The sequence below is a fragment of the Neopelma chrysocephalum genome, unplaced genomic scaffold (assembly GCF_003984885.1).
Source record: "Neopelma chrysocephalum unplaced genomic scaffold, ASM398488v2 Primary Assembly neopelma1_78, whole genome shotgun sequence".
Classification (NCBI taxonomy): domain Eukaryota; kingdom Metazoa; phylum Chordata; class Aves; order Passeriformes; family Pipridae; genus Neopelma; species Neopelma chrysocephalum.
Genome location: NW_020897739.1, coordinates 1,211,951 through 1,234,809, shown reverse-complemented (window position 1 = coordinate 1,234,809; position 22,859 = coordinate 1,211,951). Strand labels below are relative to the sequence as shown.

General features: G+C 44.2%; 1 protein-coding gene and 1 long non-coding RNA gene across 4 annotated transcripts in view; one reads left to right on the top strand and one right to left on the bottom strand.

The window, feature by feature from the left end:
* Positions 1–22,859, top strand: part of LOC113970662 — a 74,288-nt gene that overhangs the window by 28,511 nt on the left and 22,918 nt on the right. The gene's annotated exons all lie outside the window — the stretch shown is intronic.
* LOC113970660 lies at positions 14,943–21,628 on the bottom strand. 2 transcript variants are annotated; one of them, XM_027689800.1, is made up of 3 exons: positions 21,242–21,628; positions 20,157–20,279; positions 14,943–16,264 (listed from the first exon to the last, which is right to left on the bottom strand). In XM_027689800.1, the coding sequence occupies exons 1-3, from the start codon at positions 21,573–21,575 to the stop codon at positions 16,239–16,241; spliced, it is 483 nt and encodes a 160-aa protein (XP_027545601.1). In that variant the 5' UTR covers positions 21,576–21,628; the 3' UTR covers positions 14,943–16,238. The 2 variants fall into 2 exon arrangements, with proteins under 2 accessions (XP_027545601.1, XP_027545600.1); XM_027689799.1 differs by having other exon boundaries at positions 14,943–15,515.

The window sequence follows — 22,859 nt, the reverse complement described above, 5'->3', positions numbered from 1 at the left end:
GCTGAGACTGGATTAATAAGAAAATTAATTATTTTTGCTTTCAAGATTGTCTTCATCATCCCAAGGGCAACTCAGCATTCCTGAGGTACATTCAGTTATTTCTCCTTTCATCTCACACATGTAGCACTGATGGACATATCTGGACATCCATCCACCTGCAGCAGTGGTGGTGAGAAATTTCAGTAGAAGCATCCCACCAAACACACAGATGAGCCACCTCTCTCTTATAAAAACCTCATTTACAGCTTGTGAAAAATGAACTGGCACAGTTAATCCATAGACAACTGTTTAGGGAAGACACTGTGAGGATGTGCTTCTGTTTGGTCTGAATCTTTGCTCCTGCAAGTGTTGTAATATTTGTAGTGGGTGTGTTTCCCTACAGGATGCATGCTATGAACCCCTTTTTTTTTTGGTTAAAATTGGGAATATGTAGGCTTGAGTAAAGCCAATCATGCTCTGAAATATATTCTGGTTGGTTTTACTTAAATATTTATTTTTACTATAAATCTTTCATTGAAATAAAACAGCCAGGCCCAAGGAAGCCCTTGGCTCTTGTTGCATGTTGTGACGAGCAGCAGATTCATGTTTGCTGTTAGCTTTGCTTTCTGGTTCAGAAAGGTGGGCTCTGAAAGCTCCAGGGCCCAGCTGCCTTCACTTTGGCAGCCTCACCAGCTGGAGCAGTGGCACAGCCTAATGTTATCCAACATGGAGGTTTTGCAAGAGGCAGCAGCACAGCAAGCAGGGAGGAACTGGCAGAAGGAAGGAGGAGCTCATGATATTTGGGTAGGTGTTGCTGCTGGTTTTTTTCCTTTAGAGATGTGGGCATGTGTAGTGTTTGGGAGAGTGAAGAACAGTTACCAGACCTTCTGCTGATGCATCCCCACTGGAGTCAATCCCCCACTCTCAGTCTTACTTTATGCCCAGATAAATCCCCCGGCTGCTAAATTTCTCTAGAGCAACAGTGACACCTTGTGGGTTCATTTTAACTGTGCTCCATATGGAAATGTTCGTTCCCATCTTTGCTTGCATGGAAACCAGCAGTCGGAATTCAGGCAGCGTCCATGGCCATCTGCTCAGCACAGCCCCAGACCTGACAGCACAATAACTGATGGATGGCAGAACTGCTCAGAAAGTAGGATGCCAAGGGCTCGCGTGGAAATTCAGTTAGCAGGATCAGATTATTGGGAAATAGTATTTTAATTGGAGACTGACTGGTAATTGGATATTACACATATTTCATTAAGAAGACACGTAGAAAGTGTAGTTCTACATGGACAACAGGATGCTGAGGTGTTTGTTAACATGCAGGATTTTGAAGATGAAAGTGTCCTCGTTTTAATTGGTGAGAATGCAATTAGGTTAATGTGTTTCAGGTCCCCCTTCCCATCATGGTAACACCCTTTTTTATTTTGGTTTTCATCTCTAAGCACAACTTTTGCTATTGTGTTTGCCAGTCTGCTTGCAAGACTTTATTCTATTCAGATCTACTTTTTTTCCCTGGCATATTGAATTTGTTGCTCCAGAGGATTTTTCATTCCAGCTGGGCTTCAGTTATTCTCGGATTCCCCCAGGGCTCCATTTTGAGTCCTACTGTGATTTGCATTTGTAGACTTTCGATGAGTAAACATTAGAGCTCCTCAAACTCTGTACTGTCACATCCTTTCCGATGGCACTCAGCTCCTGCTGATCTTGGGAAAAGCATGATGCTTTGCATAATATTCTGCATGACATTCAATTATGGAGATCTTCACATTTAAAAAAACCTGGAATCGAGAGAAGAGCGATCTGCTATTAATTAGCTGTCTGAGGCCCTGGACTCATGTTGATAGTAATGGTTCCCCTTAGCTATGGTTTTATTAATCCATAGGAAAACATGCCATTATGGATATCAAAAATTCATTTCAAAAGAATACTGCCAGCTGGAAAAATGGAATTCAGTCTTTTTAATTTATTACTCTTTTAACAGAACAATTTTGAATAACAAGTTCTAGATTTAAAGTACTTATTTCCAGCAAACTTGAAGACGACATCTTTATGTTAGCACATATTTGTGCACACAAGCACTGGAATGACTGCTCAAGAGAGCTTTGAAATCTCTGTTATTGAACATACTGGCACAAACTTTGGGAATGGGTGAGGTTTCTAAAGATGAGCCACCCAAGCTGATGGTTAAGGTCCTTTCCACCTATTTTTTCCCAATATGTGCCCACTCAGACCTACACAGGAAAACATGCCCACATTTGCACATACATACAAATTTTAATGGGTTTTTGAAAGTGAACGTTAGCAGCACACATCTCATCCCCTCTTCTTCCTCGTCTCCTTGCATCATCCTCATTTTAAAATCCAATCCCTTTCTTGCCATAAATACAGTCTATTGCCCTGGGTTAAGGATTGTACCTTGGACCTGGCAGTGCTTCCTCCCAGGTTTTCCATGGTGGATGGCCAATATACTACTTTTTTTTTCTCTCAAAGAGAGAACCATGATTTTCAGTACCACCACACATTGCCTCTCTTGTAAAATCTACAGGAATTTTTTTCTTGGAATCATAGCTTGAAAAGTGAAAAAGTAGAAAATAGAGCCCACAACCCAATAATCTACTTATCTTGTGCAGTGGTAATTCATCACAGTGCCATCTATTTAGAAACATTATAAATCAAATGCCTTCCCTGTACCTATAATGATGTCTATAGCAGATTGGTGGGTTTTAATTTATTAAAAAGAAATTAAGGGAGATAACAATCCAGCAATCTATCAGTTTCAAAACTACATTCTGTTGGACATTGGACATCAATTAATAAAATCATACGGGTGCAGTCTGTCATTATAATAATACATTTTTTTAGTGCAATCAATGTTTCCATTTTATAAATTTCTAAGGATTGTGAATTCTGTTCTTTTAGCCATATGTGCATGTTATCAGGGCAAGGGGATGCATGCCAGAGTAAAATATATTGCTGCATTATCCCTTAGAATTTATTCTACTTTCTTTGAAGGAACATTATTTTTACCCACAATGCAACCATGGGGTTTTTTTCCCAGGTTCTTCTGGCCTTGTTAGTGTGTATTCACTAATTTTCCCACTTGCACTCTTGCATGGTTACTAAATCAAGCACATAATTATATTGCTGGTGTTTATTAGGTGTAGGAGTATCCTTAATCTGCTGGATGTTTTCTATGGGAAGGTAGTTACTTATATAGGTTATACCCAGGAGTTACTGATTTGCGGCCAAAAATGCTTAAATATATTTACTCTCATTAATACCCATATTGTGTGAGTTACAAAGACAGAAGTAGGTTCTGAAAATTATTCTCTAAGTGTTTTTAGGTCTTGTCCTTTCTTTCCTTCAATGGTTTAAGTATGTCATGTAGGAGAACTTTCTTCCAAGGGAGACAGAAGGCAGTTCCTCCAGAAATGCTGTGGGCAGAACAACATCTTGTCCATAGCTCTGCCCACACAGCAGGGCTCAAACCAGCCCTTTCTCTGGCATGAAAGATCTACCTTCTAGATGTTTCCATCTTTAAATTGTGATCCAAGAAATGTCTTCAATTAAAATGGAACAAAATTATGAGGAAAGATATTGCACATGTGCTTGCAGTTTCTCTTGAAGGTCTGTCCAGCTGGCAAACTTTCGCTATCTTTGGAATGATTAGTGCCTCAAACTTCTATTATTTATTTTATTTAAGTGATTTTTAATGACTTAAAAACTAACAGGAAAATCCAAATAAGTTTTCTTAAGAGTTACACTGCTGTGATTCACGGAAATCTCAGTATATATATTTTTTTCAGCAAGTCTCACACTCTTACCTCCCCATATTCTAAAATTTGTAATAAATGGTGTTGAGGCAATTTTAACATATTTTACCCTGGAATTCGGGGAAGTTTGGGGATTTGCCTGATGTAGCTGAGAAAACAACTTCCACCTACATGGAAAATGTAGTGAATTAACACAGCTCTTGATATTTAAAAGGAAAAAAGAGACTGACAGTTACGTCCTGAAGACCTTCTTAAGGCTCCCTAATAATTTTCCTGGTTTTTAGAAAATGCAAAGGCCTTGACAGGTAGTGAGGGATGACATTTAACAAAGTGATGGGAAGCGGTAGAGAACCTGAGAGCTCCGAAACACAAATGGTGATTGCATCTAACTACATGCTTGGAGAAAAGAGGCGCTCTGTTCATGTCATCTTCTTAAATAGGCCATCAATTTAAAATCTGAGGTACGAAACAGAGTGACAGCATTTTCTTATTACAAACTTTAGGACCCCGCATCACATTTTGATTAAAGGCAATCCTAAAGTGCTTTTGTTCCAAAATAGCAGCTCTAGCAAGAGGGCAGCAGCAGTGACATTTTCCAGGGTGAGGTGGCCTTGTGCACAGTGCACCAAGATGGGCTAAAAAAAGAGGGAGAGCAGCCCCTCCTTCCCCAATAAATCCTTGTAGACATAATACCTGGAAAATTAGGAAGTAATTCTTTTCTTCTCAGAAGAAAATGTACATAGTTTTGCTGTGTTTGAAAGGATGAGAGCGTGTCTTGATGTAACTTTCTGGGGAGATGAGGTTGGTGGGTTTTTTTCTCTTTTAAATAAAGATGTGGCATTTAAATAATGGCAAGTAGGAGGCATTGCTGTGTACTTTTCCATGTGTGCCAGCTTGTATCTGTTTCAGGGAGGAGAGTGGGAAAGGCGTCTCTTTAGTCTGGCATTGCAGGCAGTGCTCTAAACTGGGAGGAACAGGGCTCATTATAGCAGGGAATGGAAGCAGACAGGGATGTACCTGTGAAGGGTGGGCGTCCTCTCCCCAACAGAAACAAGTGGCAGTTTTTCACAGTTGCCTCATCTTCTTTGCAAGTGCTTTTTTTTGGGAAATTAGAAGTGAAAAGCAGCCTCCAGACTGATGCATCTTTGGCATTTACAATAGAAAAGACACCGGGTGGGACAAATCCTGCACATCACCCTTGGTGAATTATTCCTCTGCAGCTTGGCCACGCGTACAGAAATGGCAAGATGTGTCTGGCGTGTCACCAGAGACACTGTTGTTCCCCTTCAGGTGGTGGAACCACAGCAGTTCAATGTGACACTGCTTGGTGAGGATAGACGGTAGCTTGGAAGGTTTGCAAGGGATTGTGCAGGTGTTGGTGGTACTGCAGAACAGGCTTCGAAGAGTTGTGACAGTCAATGTTTATTCTGAAATAGCTGTTACTAGTTTATTCCCATTTTCTGGAAGAGGATTGGAATCCTCACTACTTAAGTTGGAAAATGAGAGGGAGAAGTTGTGGATAAAAGCGAGAAATCAAGGGACAAAGATTGTGGAATGTTTCAATTTATTTTTTTGTTTCTTTGGTCATGAGGAAGAACTGATTGGCTTCTGGAGGCAAACCAGGGTGTGCTTTACGGCCTGCTAGCTGAGTACACAGGAAAAATAATAACAACACCACCACATCACCTCCCGTGTATTTGTCAAACACGGGATGCTTTTGACACTGTGTTCCTCATTTAAAGACACAAAAGAAACTAAAAGAGGCAGAGAACTGAGACTGCTGACTGTAGTTCACCTGCAGCCTGGTGCCCTGCAGTCAGTGACCCAGAGGTGAAAAACCCTGCTGTGATGTGTGCAGAGCCTTCATACGGAAATCGTGAAGATCTGGCACTGTTTCTGATGCTTGAAATAACTTGTAGGAGTTGTCCACTGACATTTTTTGTTGCTCTTTGCATGTAAATATTTCAGTGTATTTAAGTGTATCTTGCACTAGGTGTGGTTTAGTAATTGAATCCCCCCTACAACTCCATGTGGACATTTCAGGAATACACATTTCATCAGACAATTTGACTTCTGATGAGAGAATTTGCAGTGTACAGATAATCTAGGAGTCACTCCTCATGGTAAAATTTGTGTTAAGACTTCCCAGATTTTAAAAATCTATTGAAGCTGAAGTATTATGCTAAAGTTAGCATTACAGTAAGAGCTGTAGTAGGAGCCAAAATCTTAACAAGTATAATATCTATAGCTAAATTCACATCTGATACATTTCCCTTCAAAGGGAGGTGGGGGAAAGGATATTTGTAAAGCCAAAGATTTCTTGGGCAATATTTTTCCGTAAGTCAACATAAAATCAAAATACTTAGTTTGGGTACACCAAGTCTGCTGTTCTGGGTGAAGATGTGATGGTTTTGATATGTGGGCTGGTTTTGGCTAGGAAAGAGTTCATTCTTTTCAAAGTAGCTGGCATAGGGCTGTGGCTTGGATTTGTGCTGAAAACTGTTGATAAATCAGGGGTGCTTTCGTTATCGCTGAGCAGTGCACTCACTTTTACTCTCTTTGATTCTTTCCCCCATCCCACTGGAGGGGAATGAATGACTGTGAGGTTCAGTTGCTGGCTGGGGTTAAACCACAGCACATGTTTAAGGTCTATCTCTTTCCGCACTTCTGAGAGATTTATCTATTTATTATGATGTTATGATTTCTGAAGAACTCTCTGGCCTTTCTCGCCTGACCCCAACTGCAGCAATGCCTTAATGCCATGTGCATCCACTAAAGTGCTCTGACAAAGTCCCTTTTCCCTCTTTAGTCACCATTTAAAAGTCCCTCCTGAGCCTCCAGATTCCTTCAGCAGAAGGAAGCTCCTGGGCCTCCTCCCTCCTCCTCAGCCTCTCAGTGGGTCCAGAGGAGCCCTGAGCAAGGGATAGATAGCAAGTTGCACCATGGAAAATTCATATGCAGTTTTGAGGTACTCTACAGGCTGGTAGATGAAAAAATAACAATAATCTCTTAGCACAAAACCACAGGGAATATAAGTTAAGATGAGCAGTCTTTTCCTGACTAGTTGGCCTCATTTCCAATTCCTTTTGCTAACTGTTGGTGCAGCCAGTGCCATTCTTTGGAACCTGGTCAGAGATCATCACTTAATCCAGCTTCATTTATTCATTTCACATAATTATGACTGTGGATTATGATGACTTCAGAGTTCAAAGCTGCTTATATTCACTATGATTTGTCTACAACATTACCGAGGGATATATTTTCAAAGATTGAGCTTTTCTAACAGGGTCACTGAGTGGTGTCAAGCTGCACTTAGCAACACAGTAAAGGGCTTTTTTTTTTTTTTTTGCAAATGCTGGGGGATTGCTGGTCACCACACAGTACTGGCAAAAACAACCAGGAAAGCTGGAATAAGAGAGGCAGGAGCAAACTCCAGTTAAGCACTCAGTGCTGGTAAGAGCCCCGAGCCCCTCTGGGTGTCAGTAACTTGCATGATGCATTGCCTCACGCTGCTGCTTTGACTAAGTAATGCATTATGTACATCTTGGGGGATGTGGTTAGTGTGGTATTTATGCACACAGGTATCTGTGAGAGTCACCTTGAGCACAGCACAGCCTGCACAGAGCAGATAAACAGCATTAGTGCCTGCAGTGAGCGCTCAGGTACTTCACTGCAATCCAGCTCCTTGGCTTTACATAAAAAAAGTTATAAATGATGGAAGTTCACTCCTCAATTGGCTTTCTAATGATTCCTCTAGTAAGGAGAAAGAAGTGTAATTTGGGGTCTCATCTAAAATGCATGTTTTTAGACTTCAGCAGCAATAAGTATTTTGGAGACATGTATGTGATCATTTAAACCACTTGAACTCTCCTCACCTGCTTGAGGGGCAGGAAGAGTGAGAAAACAGCAGACAAAACTGGTGCTGATAAATGATATAACGAGTTCTGTGTATAGCTGTAGTCTTATAGCTTTACAATTATGAGGAGAGAAGGTATAGATAGGTGTGACAGGGTAGCCAAAAGTGTGGTAAACTTCCGTATAAATAGGCTAAGATGTTTTAAGTCTGCAAAAAGGGATATATGGGAGATACATGTAGGAGTGGAGGGGGGAGAGGGGCTGTAATGGGTTCCTACAGCTCTGCCATAGAAATGTAACCAGGCCTACTTTTTGTCTGCCTTTTGTTACATGAACCTAGGAGGCACCAAATAAAAATGGTACCAGTATCTGAGTAGCAGAGGGACACAGCTACAGGCAGGGCTGCTACCGCTGCCACCCCTTCAACCAGCAACCTTCTGGTCTTGACGTGAGCCAGAGCTCGGTGTGACAAAGTGTGGGCAGGCACAGCCCCAGGCATTTGGTCACTGTCCTCATCTTGTCCTCTAATTCTAGAATCTTCTTTACAAAGCAGGCTGAGCATTGGTGGGACGCAGGGATGCTCTTGCTGCGGGGCTGGCAGTGGCAGTAAGTGTTCGAGCCCTTCCAAACTGATCTCTGGCAACAAAGTGCACCCAGGCACTGAACAGCATGACAGTTTATTGATCTTGAGCTGAAGTACCTCCATTGCTCCTTCAGCTCCTGAGGCTTTTTGTGAAGTCTTCCATCCAGATAATGAAGAGGTGCAGCCCTCCTGAGCTCATAAAACCTGATGATTTCATGGTATGAATCAAGCCTAGCTTAAGGCTCAGCTTTGCTATTCCAACTTCATTATTGCTACTTGTTTTGGTGTGTGTGTAAACCATCTAATTTTCAGCTACATTATTCTCAGAGTAGAATCAATACTGGTTTGATCCTGTTTAGCAGAACAAGGGTTAGCTTTTCTGATGAGGATGAAGCAAACAGAGACTTGCCCTTTTATTTGCAAGAGTGAAAACAAGGCAAGTTTGCCTTTGGAAGTGTGGACTTTCTTGTGTTTAGAGCAACTCCCGCTCTTAGGTTGCTTCTTTTTTTCCTTTTAACATAAAGCAGTATTGCTTCCTGGTGCACAGCACAGAATATAGAAGAGACTCACTGGATAAAAGCTGCTGCCTTCAGCCTTGCTCTGCAGTGTATTTTCTGTGCAAATACCCTACAAGGGCACCTCAACAAGCTGCTGATGGGAGGGATCCTTTTGTCATGGCAATGGTTTGTAAACCCCTCACTCCCACTCAGATCAGCAGATTGACTTGTAATTAATGGCCCCAGACAGAATTCAGTATTGGCCTAAAATAAGTATTACCATCCATCTACTTGTTAAATATGTAATTTTTCAATTCCATGTAGTCCTTTACTTACTGCTGGTATTAGCCAGCAACCATCAGGCTGCAGCAATTTTCCCTTATTTTTGCTGTATGTGCTCCAGTCCTGTGCATTCTGATGGGGCTGCATTAGGCACTGACATTTAGATCACATAATTTTTCCTAACAAGGACCAAAGGTAGTTCAGTAGCTGTCAGCACCACACTAGTGGAGCACCTTTCATCATCTGTTCTGCTCTCTCCTGAGCCACATTATTAGTGCTGACAAACAAAGAGGCAGGGCTATAATTGTTGGTAATGGTGGGCAAGAAAAGGCTGCTTTTCTCCCTCCCAGGAGAGAGCATTTCCTGGACAGAAATACAAATTCTCCCTGTTCTCTCGGGGCCATTGAAGGCTGGAGACGCAGACACAATGGGCAGGTTTTGTGGCTGAGGCCTGCAGGAATATACACCACTCTGGCCATGATTATTGTTTGACAGGGTATTGTTGGACTCAGTGAGGTAGGGATGTTTTAAAAGGGGCCCATTAAATACCACCAGTAATTGGACTTCCTCAGCCTGCACACCATTACACCGGCTTAATGGTGGTGAGCCTCCAGGGAATACCTGCAACAGCACTGGCATCAAATAGGGAACAGTGCTGAACTGGGCCACTGGGATAGATCTTAATAGGATGGGGACACCAGCGAGTGGGGTTTGTTCATCTTGGAACACCGTGCTTCATTTTTCTTTCCCTTCAAATCTGCTTTTCTTATTTTTCTCCCCATTTTCGGGTTTGCGTGTGATAGCACCTGCCTGTTTCTGCAGCACCCGTCCTGTATCCCCCTCCGGACTCCTGCTCCCTGCCATCCCAACATCTCCACTGCTTCCCAGCCCGGGCAGCGCATTGGGGATGGGGAGTGCAGTGGGTTCTGGGCATCCCCAGGGATGCCAAAGGAGCCGCAGTGAAACGGGCTGCTCCTTCCATGCAGGGCCTGACATCCCCAGCGCACTCCCAGTGCACCAGTGGTGTAGTTTGCCTGGAAAATCTGTCAGGCAAAATTTGTTGGGTTTTTCACAGCTCTGATTTCTCTATCCCCGAGAGTGTCTTTGCTAAGAGAAAGCATTGATTTTTGCCATCCGGCACACACACGTATGAATATGATTCATTCCACCCCATTCCTCAGAATAACTTTGGTGAGTTGTTATCCCTGCTAAAATGAGCCTTTTCACAGTTCTGTATTTCCACCTAGCACACCCACAATAAAATTACCAGAGGTGAAATAAACTTTCCTTGGCTTGAGAAGAAATTTTATGTTGTTCTAGGGGACTCTTTCTGAAGAAATAATAGTTATCTTTATACTACATTAATTTATATGTAAACCTAGCACCATATTTATTTGGGGTCAATATAGGGTCAACAGAAACAAGCACAAGCAGTTGGAAACAAAGGTCCACTCGTACCATTACACTACATTAAAGTTAAAAGTATCTATTAAAGGCCAGATTCCACCACATTAACTAAAAGTTTCAAAATCTGGCTAAAAAAATAAGGCCCCATTCAAAAGTAAATGCTAAAATCAAAATGTTTCTTAGCATTAGGATTTTCTCAAGTACCTACTCAGGCAACTTTTGTTAATAGATTGAAGGGCAACATTTCAGGAACCATTTTTAAAGTGTACATATTTTATGTGTTAAATTGGTGAACAGGGCATGGGCTGCTGAAGAAATCCTATAATATTGATTGTATGCTGCAGACCTGAGTCGTCATTTTGTCTTATTGCAGTGTCTCTTATTCTCTCAGTTCAGTTAAACCTGCAAACAATTCAGCCTTTAGAGCTTTAATATTTTCAAAGAGACATTCATGTCCAGAAGATGTCTTAGGGTGTTTGTTCCGTCAGGCTGGGTTTGATATTCCTATTAAAAAATATATATGGCTCACTTGATGAGAAAATCTGCTTCAGAGAGAAGGATTTTTCTTCAGCTTAAAAATCTGAAATATAGCATTGAGTATAAAAAAGTGAAGAGGCAAGTCTTGTAGCGAGGGATAGAAAAGAAAAATGACTGTGAACTTGTCCTATTGAAACTATTTGGATTTATTAGGAAAAGGCTAAATCCTTTGCTAGTAAGCTAATTAGAATTATTTATTATGTTGAGGGATTTTTGTGGGAAGAAGGAAACTTACTTTGAAAGCTGCAATCATAAATACTTATCTCTTTTGGCTGAGTAATGAAGAGGTAAACAGACAGGAGTGTGATGACTTTAGGTCTTACATTTTACCGGAGCAGATTATGTTTTAGCTTATAAATAATCATGGTCAAACTCTGGCTGGTTTTGTTCTGGGCGAGGCTGGGCAGGCACTGGTAGCAAAATCCAGAGAGTGATAGGAAAACACAGCGTGGATAAAGTCCTGGGCCCTGGAGGGGAGGACAGGGGCGCTGCTGTTGGCACTCTGCCAACTGAAGCACCACAAATCCTGGCACGGGTGACAGCTGGGAACACAAGTTGGGAGCTGAAGATTTTGGCAGCTGCCCACTGATCCTCTCATGTATCTCTCTGAGAGTGTATACATTCACAAAGTGTGAATGAGCATAAACACAAGTCCTTGTACCGCACCCTGAAATCCTGGAGCACGAACCCGACCTGCTGTGCTCTTCCCTTTCCATGCATCACGTCCTTAGGGGGAAGGGTGACATCAGGCGCTGGCCCCGCGCCCGCCTGGTCGCGGGAGACCTTTGGGGTGGGACGCAGGGCTGGGCCACGGAGCCCTCCCGGGACAGGTGTGGGGCAGATGGGCTGGCAGCCATCCCACACCACCGACTGGCAGCCTGGCAGCCGGGGCTCCTGCTCCAGTGACAGCACATATTTCATGGAGCTTCCCTAGCAGGCTCCAGGAACGGATGTGCTTGTACACAACGGCTGCAGCACTCACAGAACTTGTACAAATGAGGGCAGAACTTTAAAGGATGAAGCGTTGAGATGTTTGTCTTTAAAAAACCTTGATGCAAGTTTTTCCTTCATGTTATAATAATCTTCCTCTTAAATCCAGTGGCTGCTCTGTCAATATTTTTGTTTTGTGCTACTATTTCCTACAAAAGAAATGTTCTCTAGATTCAGATTTGGAAGAGAAGTATATGCTCTATTCTAAATTATTTTTGAAAAAGCTGCACTTATCACAGAATTAAAAAGCAGGGGCCCAGGATGCTGCTGTTGCAGTGGTACATGGGAGGAACCCAAGTAAATAGGAAGTGGGCAGGTTATTTTTCCAGCTGTTGAGAACTCTGGTGCCAGATTTTGAGCTGTGATGTGACTGAAGCAGTTTGAAGGGGCAAAGGTTACCCGTCTCTAAATAAATGCCATATTGCTGCAGTGATGATCTTCGTCTCACCACTGTGATACACTAAAGGGTGGAGATACCTCCTCTGTTTGATGGACATTTCCTGCTCAGAAAACTCCATCCCACATCTCCTGTGCTGGGCATAGCCCTGAGCAGGGGTGGCAGGCAGAGACATGGGGAAGGATTATGGACTTTTGTGATATAACACTCACTAAGAAGCATAACCAGTGGCAGAAATTCCTGAATTGTTGGAATTATTTGTCAGCAGCTCAGGCCTTCACCAGAGATATGAATTTGGGTATAGGTGAAAAATAATCCTGGTGTCTTTTGTGTTACAGGAATTCATAGCTAGGCCTGAGCTGAGGGCTGACTTTCTCCAGGACTGGGGCTCATATTTTATTCCTGGGCAGAGGACTGTCTTTGGGGCACAGTTTGGGTGGATGAGGAGGTGTGTGATTGGTGCTTGTGAGACAGGCCTTAATTTTTCAGATTTGTCATTGAATTTCAGTGTGATTCTGAACCATTTCTGTATGAGCTTTATCAATATCACGCTTGATCATCTGAAGAAGGAAACAGTAAATGATCATTCACAAAATTTGGAAGATGGGCGCAATTACTCAGGAAAATAAAGCCATGATCCATTCGATCATGATGGGTGATGTCATGAAATAAAAGCTCAACACTAGTATTTCAATCTCTCATAGATTCTTTTCCAGAAATATTCTGTAAGACAATTTTCAAAACCATGCACTTACCAAGTACCACATAATGAGGTAATAGTGAGTGCTGTATAAAAAAAGAGCTCAATCTTTCAAGGAGAAACAGATTAAATCTACAGAAACCTGAGGGTGTATTTAACTCAGTAATATCCATAGCAAGCAGAGTTTTCCCATGTCAGCTCATTTAACTTACTTTACAAACTCACTAAACAAGGCACACAGCAATCTGCAGTCCCAAAGCTGAAATCTTCCAAGGTTAAAGTGACAAAACTGCAGAAGGTCAGGCCACTCTGCCAGTGGCGAGAGCTTTGTCTGCACCAGTCATTGTCTTATTATTCACCCTTTCCTCGCAAGCACACTAAAATTCACCAAAATATATTTAAGTAAAGCAGGCATTTGTTGGTTTTTGGCACTGCTGTTTCTAGAATGGGGTCTTCTGGGGGGGGGCATAGGGAGTGAACTCTCACTCTTGCAGTCTTGGAAATGCTGTATCACCTCTATTTTATTTCAGTTTCTGATTCATTTTGACATCATCTTACATATTCCTGCCTTAAAGGTCAAACCTGCTTCTTGCCAGGGACAACTGACAAATGAGAATATCGGAGTTTGAGAAAAATGACATCCATAATAGGTTAATCTCATCTTTATCAACCCAACTTGATGGGATGCTCTTGAAAAGTGATTGGAGATATTCACCAGGAGCATTTCTGAGTCTGTGAAAAGCTCAGCTTAAGCTTCCGCCATAACAGGCTGTAAAACTGATCAATGTCGTATCTGAAAAATATTGGTGGATCCAGGCAGATGCCAAGTTTTCCCAGTCACTTAGGATTACTCCATCAATGAACTTGAGCACGTAACTAAATCTGCAAAGGTGCCCTCCAGACAGAACAGTTTTGAAAGGACCTTACTGCCAAAAGAGCTCCAGAAAAAGTACATTGTGTTTTTGTAAGATGTGTTTTTGGAGCTGAGTAATAGAGAAAGGAATTTTAAAATACTTTGAAAAAACCCTGAACAAACTCAGCATATTACATGTATGTCCACAGCAGCACTGCAGGTTTAGCTGGTGTGTTTGGCATATACAATCAATATGGATACAAAGATTGAGAACAAAGATTGACTGAGATAAGGAACAGAAAAACTAAATGGCCCACAGCTCTTGACAGGGAACATCTCTAGGAACAATGGTTCCCTGATTCCCACAGTTCCAGAACTTGGGGTCACCAGATGAAATTATCACGTGACAGTTTGAAAAATGAGAGGTACTTAACCCCCTGAACGCAGCACCACAGGCTGCTGCTGATGCAGGAAGCTCCCATGAATTCCAAAACCAATCCATCTCATGCCCCTGGAAAGCGGGCGGGGGGGAAATCAATACTCACTAAACAGAATTTTCTGCTATGACCCAGTAAGCTCCCCCCCCAAAAAAGGGGGCTGTAGCCTGAGAGAGACCAGGTCAGTCCTCACAATAACACAGTTGTAGCCTTAAACTCTCCAGGCATCTCTTAGGGGCCAGTGAAGGACTTGTCACCGGGCTAAGCAAAGTTATTGGTGTGGCTTCATGTTTTTCTTTGCTTCTTGTTGGCTGCCTTTTACTGCTCTGGTTTAGGATGGCAAATGACATCAGGTAAATTACAGCTGTTGTGTAGGAAAACACATTCCTTTTATACTGAGTAGGAAATAGCCCATCTGTGGGGGGAAAAAAATATTTGTAATTTACATAATACAATGTGTCTGTCTGGGCTCCTCAATAGCCAAATGAGTTTGGGAATATGGAATCACAGAATCATTTAGGTTGGAAAAGACCCTTAAGATCCTCAGGTCCAATCATTAAATAATTAATGGGTTTTGGGCTGCCCACAAAGAAAATAGTCTTGGGGTCACCAGATGAAATTATCACGTGACAGTTTGAAAGGGAGTGCTGTGAGCATCAGGCTGTTCAAAGTTTAGGCCAGCTCAGGAGTGATGTAACACATCATGCTGTAAAATAAGAAAAGTAATCTAACTCTGTAAAGGCTCAATTTAAAAGTGATATACAGAAAAAATTAACTATGCCTCTTCATAAATAATGTTAAAGAAAACAAACAGTAAATTGAAATTATTCTTTACAAATGCAGTTCAAAAAGACTTACTGTCAGAGCAGCACCCTCCTGTTGCAAAAAACAGTCAGTGTAGATGCTCTAAAAATGCTGAATGCAATTTATAGATTCATTTTTATGCTAAGATGACACTAACACGGTACCATGATTATTAATTATAGCAGAGTAAAAACCATCTGTGACTTGGCTTCTCTCTGCTGATAGAAAAGCTGTGCTGAAAGCTGCAGCAACGTCTGAGTAGTTTCATTCAGCACCGTATTACTCCAGTTTTCAAGTGATGTCATGCAACATTCCAGCAGTGGGAATGTGAAGTACCACAGTGGGGAGTCAGTCCTCTGCTCTGCCTCATCCAGGACAATGAGCAGGTGACATATGGGCCACAGCAACATGTTCCCTAGGAGAGAGAGTCAAATGCAAAACAAGGAAGAGCATCTTCTAAGCAATCCCACAAAGCTTAATTTCAAAGGTGTGAGCTTAGTGCGATCTAACAGCTCTTCAGCAGGTGCCCACTAAGTATTAGAAGTGCAAATGGTCCAAGTCACCCTCCTGCTAATTGGGCAGGATTGACAGTCTAAAGCGAATTCCTGTCCTTGTCTAAGTCAATTCCAATTGATTTGGAGGGGGGAATGAAATCATCCTCCAAGTCCTCTTCTGTGCAGTCCATCACAATTACTCACAGTCTGCGTTTCACATTGCTCAGAGAAGTGCCAAAGCTAAAACCTTGAGGAGCAGACCTTAATAAGACTATTTAAATAACTTTAATAATCTCATCCTTTAATTTTTTTTTTCTTGAGGAAATCCTAATTGACTTTGGTTTTACATAACCAGAGCTAATCCAAAATACGTCTCTTCAGGCCATTTTCTGGCCTTCCATAGATCATAACACACTTTTTTTTTTTTTTTCTTTCTTTAATCTTTCTCCTTGCTGGCAAAGGAGTGAGAGATATTGTGAGTGGAGCTCAGTGAAGGTCAATTGCAAAGTTCCTCACTCTCACCTTTGAAATAATGAGGGGGAACAGTGCCCAACAGGTAGAAGATTAAACTGATGAAGATGCCTTGTGAGGAAGGTATGAGGAATTATTATCGATAGAAACCAAGTGAGTGTAGAGGGTGTAACTTAGAGATTCACTATAGGCATTTTCCCTAAAATAGGAAGAAGCATTTTCTAATATTACTGAAGAATATTAGTATTACTATTACTGCTGTTACCATTATGACTTTCACCCCCAGGGCTCAGGTCAGCAACAACAACAATTTCTACAGGGTTATCAGGATTGCTGAATGTTTCCTTTTCTGCTCAGTGATGCTCAACAGCCTTATTTCTGGTCAAAATAATTTTAGTGGGAACTATGAAGCATAAAAATAATTAGATCAATTTTCATAAAGACATCTTTCCCTCGTGAATGCAATGTGCAGTCCCAGCAGAGCAGGGGCAGCAAATCACTGTCTGTGCTTTCTCTCAGGGACCTAAATGAGCTTCAGTTTTTAGCAGGAAAGGGGTTACAATAAACTGTGTTCTCCCCTTTTTGGATTCCCAGCTGTAGAGGAAATTAAGCAATGAGGTGAAATAATTGTTTAAAATTACTGAAAATGAATCTTGATCACAACCTCAAAACTGAGAATCATGATCATTATATTTGCATTCTCATGAATGTACATGAAGTTATTGTTGTGTACCAGAGGATATATTTGTGTATTAACTTTATCAAATTTAAGTGTTTGTGATATCTCAGTGAGCATGAAATGTAGTTACTTGGTTGCACCTGTTCATAATAATTGGATTCAATATTCATGAATGATTTTCCAGCAACCATGTGCGTGAGTAACGATCATTAAGACAGGCTTCCAGCTCCCCAAATGTTGCACTGCAAGTGATCTGTGAGCTCTGGGAAAACAGAGATTTATAAAATATCAGCTGACACTTGCAAATGCATTCACAGGTGACTGCTTCTCTTGGCCAGGGCAAGAAATCCCTGCTTGCTTACAGGTGGGAATTCACCTTCATGTAAGAGTTAGGAATGATGGCAAATGGCAAGGGACACTATCTAAGGCAAAAAAGATCATGATAAAACTAACAACTGTTAGGTGAGCTGAAACAGAGGCAGCCTGGAAAAGGCAGAGGATGAAATTATTGAAAGTTAAATGTGCCAAGACTGGAAAAAGTCAAAGAGCAGAAATCCAAGCAAGCAAAACAAAACATAAACCATGAAGATAAAAAGATGATTTAATTTGCCTTGTCGTAATGAAATACATACTTTGTCTTCCAAGAGACCTTTGTTTATCCCTGAGCTTATCTGTCCTCCTCCTTTGAAAGGTTTTTGGGCCAAACCAGAATCCTGTTGGAGCTGACAGGAGTAGCACCTTAGGCTAGGTGAGCTAATGGAGCTGGGGGAAGTGTCCCCACCCCTCCCCCTGGAGGGGTCACAGGATATGGTGATTCATTCAGCCTGTTCCTGTCAGACCAAAAATCCTCACTTAAATCACTACTGTTTGTTCTTGTGAGATCAGGTTATTGCAGTGCCTGCTGAAACAGCGTCCGAACAATGTTTCTATTCTCAGATCTTCCAGGTCATTATTCCTGATAACCGTCACAGTTCAGATGAAAGTAATTACTTAAAGATGGAGATAATCTGTCTAACAAAGCCAGCAGCCAGGCTGGGACATCACTTACCTTAAAATTTGCATTGCTCTGAAAACATTTCAGTTATCAACACTGTGGATGTAAAATAAATATGAAATATTAAAGCTCATACCAAAGGTTTGCACAGAGGACCTATTCCTCAGTGCAGTATGAGTCAGCTACAGCTACACAGCCACGCAAGAGCAGACTCCTAATCAAAATCAGTCACAATTAGTCTTTCACTGATTTCAAAAGGCTCTGAGCAGGTGCTCAGCTGGCTTACATTACGTATTGAGGGAAGTCTTCGGCCCTAAAAGTACATCCCAGTGCTGCTGGCTAATTAGAAACTGGCACATCTGAGTCACAGCAAGGCTAAAACTGAGTCTCCGGGGTATTATCCAATGGCTTTTACTAAAGATGTGACAGCCATGAGATTGCTGTGTGTAACAGGAGCACAGCTCCCCCTAAGTTTTGCCTATGGACAGGGATTACAACAGGCTCCGTGGCTGCAGGCTTTGCATCATTGGCACCTAGAAAGCAGATGAAAACCAGCCTCTTTCTCCTCTCCTTCCATCTCTGCTTAGGTCAGCATCTTTCTAAGCAAATCTTACAGTTCTTGCCTTGCACATGTTGAATGATTGCCTGGGCAATCTGTCTAAATTGTTCTACCAACCTTTAAATATCCTCTGAATCCCATCTGATCTCGTATCAGATGGTACAGGGAACAGGCAATTCCCAGCGAGGTGCACAGTCAAAGATCATACAGACAGCTGGGGTTTGGCTCACCTCTGCTTTACCAGAACTTCACTTGGCTCTGATTCCACTAAAAAAAGATCAAAACTTATCAGGAAGATCTAAATGAACACATAGGTTGATCCAAGAGCCGCAAAAAGCAGGAATAAGGCACTTTAACCCCCATGGAGTGCTTTTCCCTTGTGTGCTAAGAAAGGGCAAAGAAAGCTGAAGCGGTAATTTCTGTTTTGGTGACATTTTACAACAATATGTATTTTCTACAGGTGAAGACTTGAAAAAGAGTAGCTCCATGTTTAGATCTGATAAAGACCAAAGCAATTAGCAGTCAGTTCTTTAGATAAGTAATCAGCCAGGATAAGCCTGCATATTGGGGAAATTCAGGGGCTTTTACAACTTCTGGGGATGGCTAAGTGGGACCGTGCTGGGATTACTCAAAATATCTAATACAACAGTTATCCGACACCTATGGATGGAGGAAGCTCTGGAAATTGAAAAAATATTTAATAATCAGTTGCTCTTTACATGGGCAAAGAGATTTTTTTGTTTTTCTCTTTTCCCTGCTGTAATGTGACTTCCCCTTAACAAAAGCAGTCAGGCTCCACAGAAATGAGGATCTCAGAAAGCACCCCAAACATGTGGTCTACTTTGTTGCCCCTCACTGGCTATAATTGTGGCTCACAAAAATAGGAGGACTGACAAGATAAATTTTCTTTAAGGACACAGCCATTTACTGAACACAAATTCTGAAAACTCACAAGTCTGGAGCCACAACTTACCTCTGATTTGGTATTCATCACGTTGAAAGCTACTACTCATGAGTTGTACCACCTCATTTCAGAGCTTCAGCTCCCCAAGTTATGCTATTTATTGCAGAAGGAGCAAAATGCAATTTGGTTTGCCATTATCTATTTCATAAAAACGTGTCCCATGCTAATGTCAGGAGAAGAGATGACAGCAGTCTTCAGCACAAACGGCAGAACAGGGTAGATTTAGGGTGTCATAATGAGATTAGAGTGAGACAAATAGAAGATAATACAAGCAGAAGACCACGTGGATCAATACAGGGATTTCTGTAATGGAAAGCTGAATATGCAAAGATCGGGCATCGGTTCTAATTTATCACTTTCATCTCTTTCTGCTTTTGAAATCTAGTTAAGTAGCATAATACTGGCCTAGAGATTTAAGGAAGAAAATGTCATCAAGCATTATTAATCTTACTTATATATAATTGCATAAAAGAAGTAAAGGAAAACAACATTGTTTATCTTTGTTTTGAAGCCTGCAGATATTGTGGCTATTTTGCATAATGCATATTGGTATCAGTTGATGGGGAGTTGTTTTTAAACCTAAAATGAATATTAAATGTTTATGGCCAGTCTTTTAATACTGCTCTAGGAACACAGAGCGAGTTCTCCCCCTCACTACCAGCCCTGCCTGCTGCCTGTGTGGTTCTGCTCAACGCAGCCAGTGCCAGGCTCCCCTTGGGCACTCACACCTTCCTCCTTCTCTTTGCAAAGCCCACTGCGCCTGAGGAGAAACCCCATATCACAGAGTCCAGGGGCAGGATGTGACTTACAGGATCAGGTAGCATTCCGTGCACTGGATGCTGCCCAAGCCCTTGACTGCTTGGGGTTTAGTTATTCTTTCCATATATTTTCTTACCCGGAAAGAGCAGTGCAGCTGGCATTGGAATGGGAACGCAGTCATCCTTGGGGAGCCCACTGGGGGTGTCCTTGGAAGCAGGTTCTTGCTGGCAGCAGCAGGTGGAAGCTACCTCATCCTGAGCTAAGGGACATGGCAAGGAATGCCCAGATCATCACCTGCTGGTGATCTTCCATCCCTTTTGCTGGGATCAGACTGAGCCAACTCGGGGCTGTTCCCTGTGCCCCCGGTGTGCCTGGAGCGCTGATGGGCATCAGTCGGCGAGCTGGAGGCACCACAACAACCTGGTATTTGGATAATAGGATACTACATTATTAGGATAAATACGTAATGCAGATAGGCTACGTCGTATGGCTTCGTTTTGGGGGATGGGGGTGGGAAGTGTTTAGTTACTACTTGTAATATGTTGGTGCCTGTAGTACAGTGAGATCTAATGACCCAGCCCCACCACAGCAAACCTGCTCATTTCTGTGCAGAGGGATTTCCAAACCATACCTTACCTGTGCTTACTCAAACTTTTTCCAGTGATCAGCTTGAGCCACCAGAGTGAAACAGTGGGAATACAGTGGAATAACATCTGCATCTGCTTATGGAGGAGCTTCTTACCTTTTTATCCTAAATGTATTTTTCTTGGTAGGCTACGGAAATTCTTAGAAAATAATCAAATGTGCAAGAAGCATATTGCCCCGTCACCACCTGTGGGGATGTCCACATGACCTTATGAAACTCAGACTAATAAATCAGGCATTTTTGGGGCTCAGAAATGGAGACTAAATCTGGTGGGGTTTTTGGTGGAGGTGAGGGTTTGGGGGCCTCAGGGATAAAGTTCTGTGTTGCTGGCACTTGGAACCAGTCCCAGCGGGCCAGTCCTAAGGCTGTGAAAGTGACTTCAGTCCTGTGTTTTGGGAGTGCTCATCCAAGCAGTTTAAGTCCTTGAACAGAGAGCCCAAATCGTGCATTTTGGGGGCTCAGGAACAGTATCCAAACCCTGTGTGTGCTTGGAACATGGAGCCCTGGCCCCGCACTGTCAGGGTTTGGCCCCCCTCAGCTCATCGGGGGGGACCAGAATACAGGTCAAGCCTTACCTTGTTGGGTTCTGCAGCCCAGCCACAGCGTTGTGAGGCTCATGTGGCCAGTGTGTGGAGGATCCAAACAAGTCCCCATCGCTGTTTCAGGCCGTGGAGCCCCCACTGCTGTTCCTGAGAGGGGCAGGGTCTCTCCAAGGTGGTCCCAGGGCACGAGGCGGTTCGGGAAGTGCCGAGATGACCATTCCCAGGTTGTTCCCCGGCTGGGGCTGCTCGGGGGCTGTGACCCCAGTGCAGGCGACTGCAGGACCGGGTGGACGGCGCCGGGGCAGCCCCAGCACGGCCGGTGATTTCCAGCCTTTATTCGGTACCTGTGCGGAGCCGCCGCGCCCATTCAGCGCCCCCGGCACCGGCAGAGCCGCGGTGGGTCCCATGGCCGGAGCCCTGGACAGGAGAGGAGAGGAAACAGCGGACTTAGCGGGGCTCCCCCTGCCCGCGGTGGGGTGACACTGGGGGCCAGGCCAGGGCTTGGGGAGCCAGGAGCTTCGGAAACCTCGGAGCCGAGGCACGGGGCGGGACAGAGCCCCGGGACCCGCAGGGATCTGCAGCACCGACCGGATCGCCCCTGCCAGCTCCACAGCCCGAGAGACCCGGCCCCGTGCGCAGCTGCGGCCCCAACCCCGGCCGATCCTCACCGTTCCCGGGCTCTGCACAGCACCAGGAGCAGCCCCGCGCCGGGGCTCCGGCTCCGAGCGCTGGCGCTTCCGCGCCCCCTGGAACAGCACGTGCGACCCAGGGCGGGGCGTGCGCGGCTCTGCCGGGAAGTACGGGAGGCGGGAGGGGCGGGGACCAAGGGGCGGGGCCGGCACAGGTGGGCGGGGGGCGGGGACAGGACAGGTGCGCGGGGCCACAGAGCGCCTGCGCAGAGCGGGGCCCAGGGGGCGGGGGCGCACAGGTGAGCGGGGCGGGGCCGCACAGGTGCGCGGGGCCCCAGGGCGGCTGCGCAGGGCGGCACCGAGAGTATTTAAGCGCCGGAAATGGCCTACAGCGCCATTTGCCCGGCTAGTGCGCGGACGGGGTGGCTCGTTCGGGGCCGGCTCCCCCGGGCCGGGCTTCCCCGGGGGCCCAGGTGAGACGCGGGGGCTTCGGCCCCCTACGTCTCTTCCTCTATATTCCTCTATACCTCTCATTTCTCCCCTCCCTTCCTCCCCTCCCCCACCCCCTACTCCCCCCCTCTCCCCCCTAGCCCTCCCCTCCTTCCCCCCCAAACTCGCTCTACCCCTACCCCCCTCCCTGCCCGCCTCCGGCCCCCGACCCACCCCTACCCTCCTTCGTCCCCCTCCTTCCTCCATCCTACCTGCCCTCCCCATTCCCCCCCCCCACCCCTGCTGCCCTCTGCCTGCCCTCACGCACCCCAACCCGCCCCACTCTGCCCTTCCTTCCTGCCTTGTCCCTCCCCGCTACCCAACACGAACCCCTCGTCTATGCCACCGCTACCCCTTCACCCTCCCCTCCCCCTAACCCGGTCCCCCTCTACCCCTGTCCCCCTACACACCCCGACCCTTCCCCCTCTACTCCTTGTTCCTTCCTCCACCCTACCTGTCCGTCCTCACCCTGCCTTCCTCCCCGCTCCCCCTCTACTCCCCTTCTCTCCCCCTCTTTCCCCTATACCCTCTGT

What these genes read in the sequence shown, in the direction of transcription:
- LOC113970660 (XM_027689799.1), bottom strand. Translation starts at nt 21,575, where the DNA reads ATGGGCGCGGCGGCTCCGCACAGGTACCGAATAAAGGCTGGAAATCAC. An exon ending in GGGCTGCAGAACCCAACAAG is followed by an intron (nt 20,280 to 21,241) that starts GTAAGGCTTGAC and finishes CATGTCCCTTAG; the next exon opens with CTCAGGATGAGGTAGCTTCC. An exon ending in AGCTGCACTGCTCTTTCCGG is followed by an intron (nt 15,516 to 20,156) that starts GTAAGAAAATAT and finishes TCTCTCTCCTAG; the next exon opens with GGAACATGTTGCTGTGGCCC.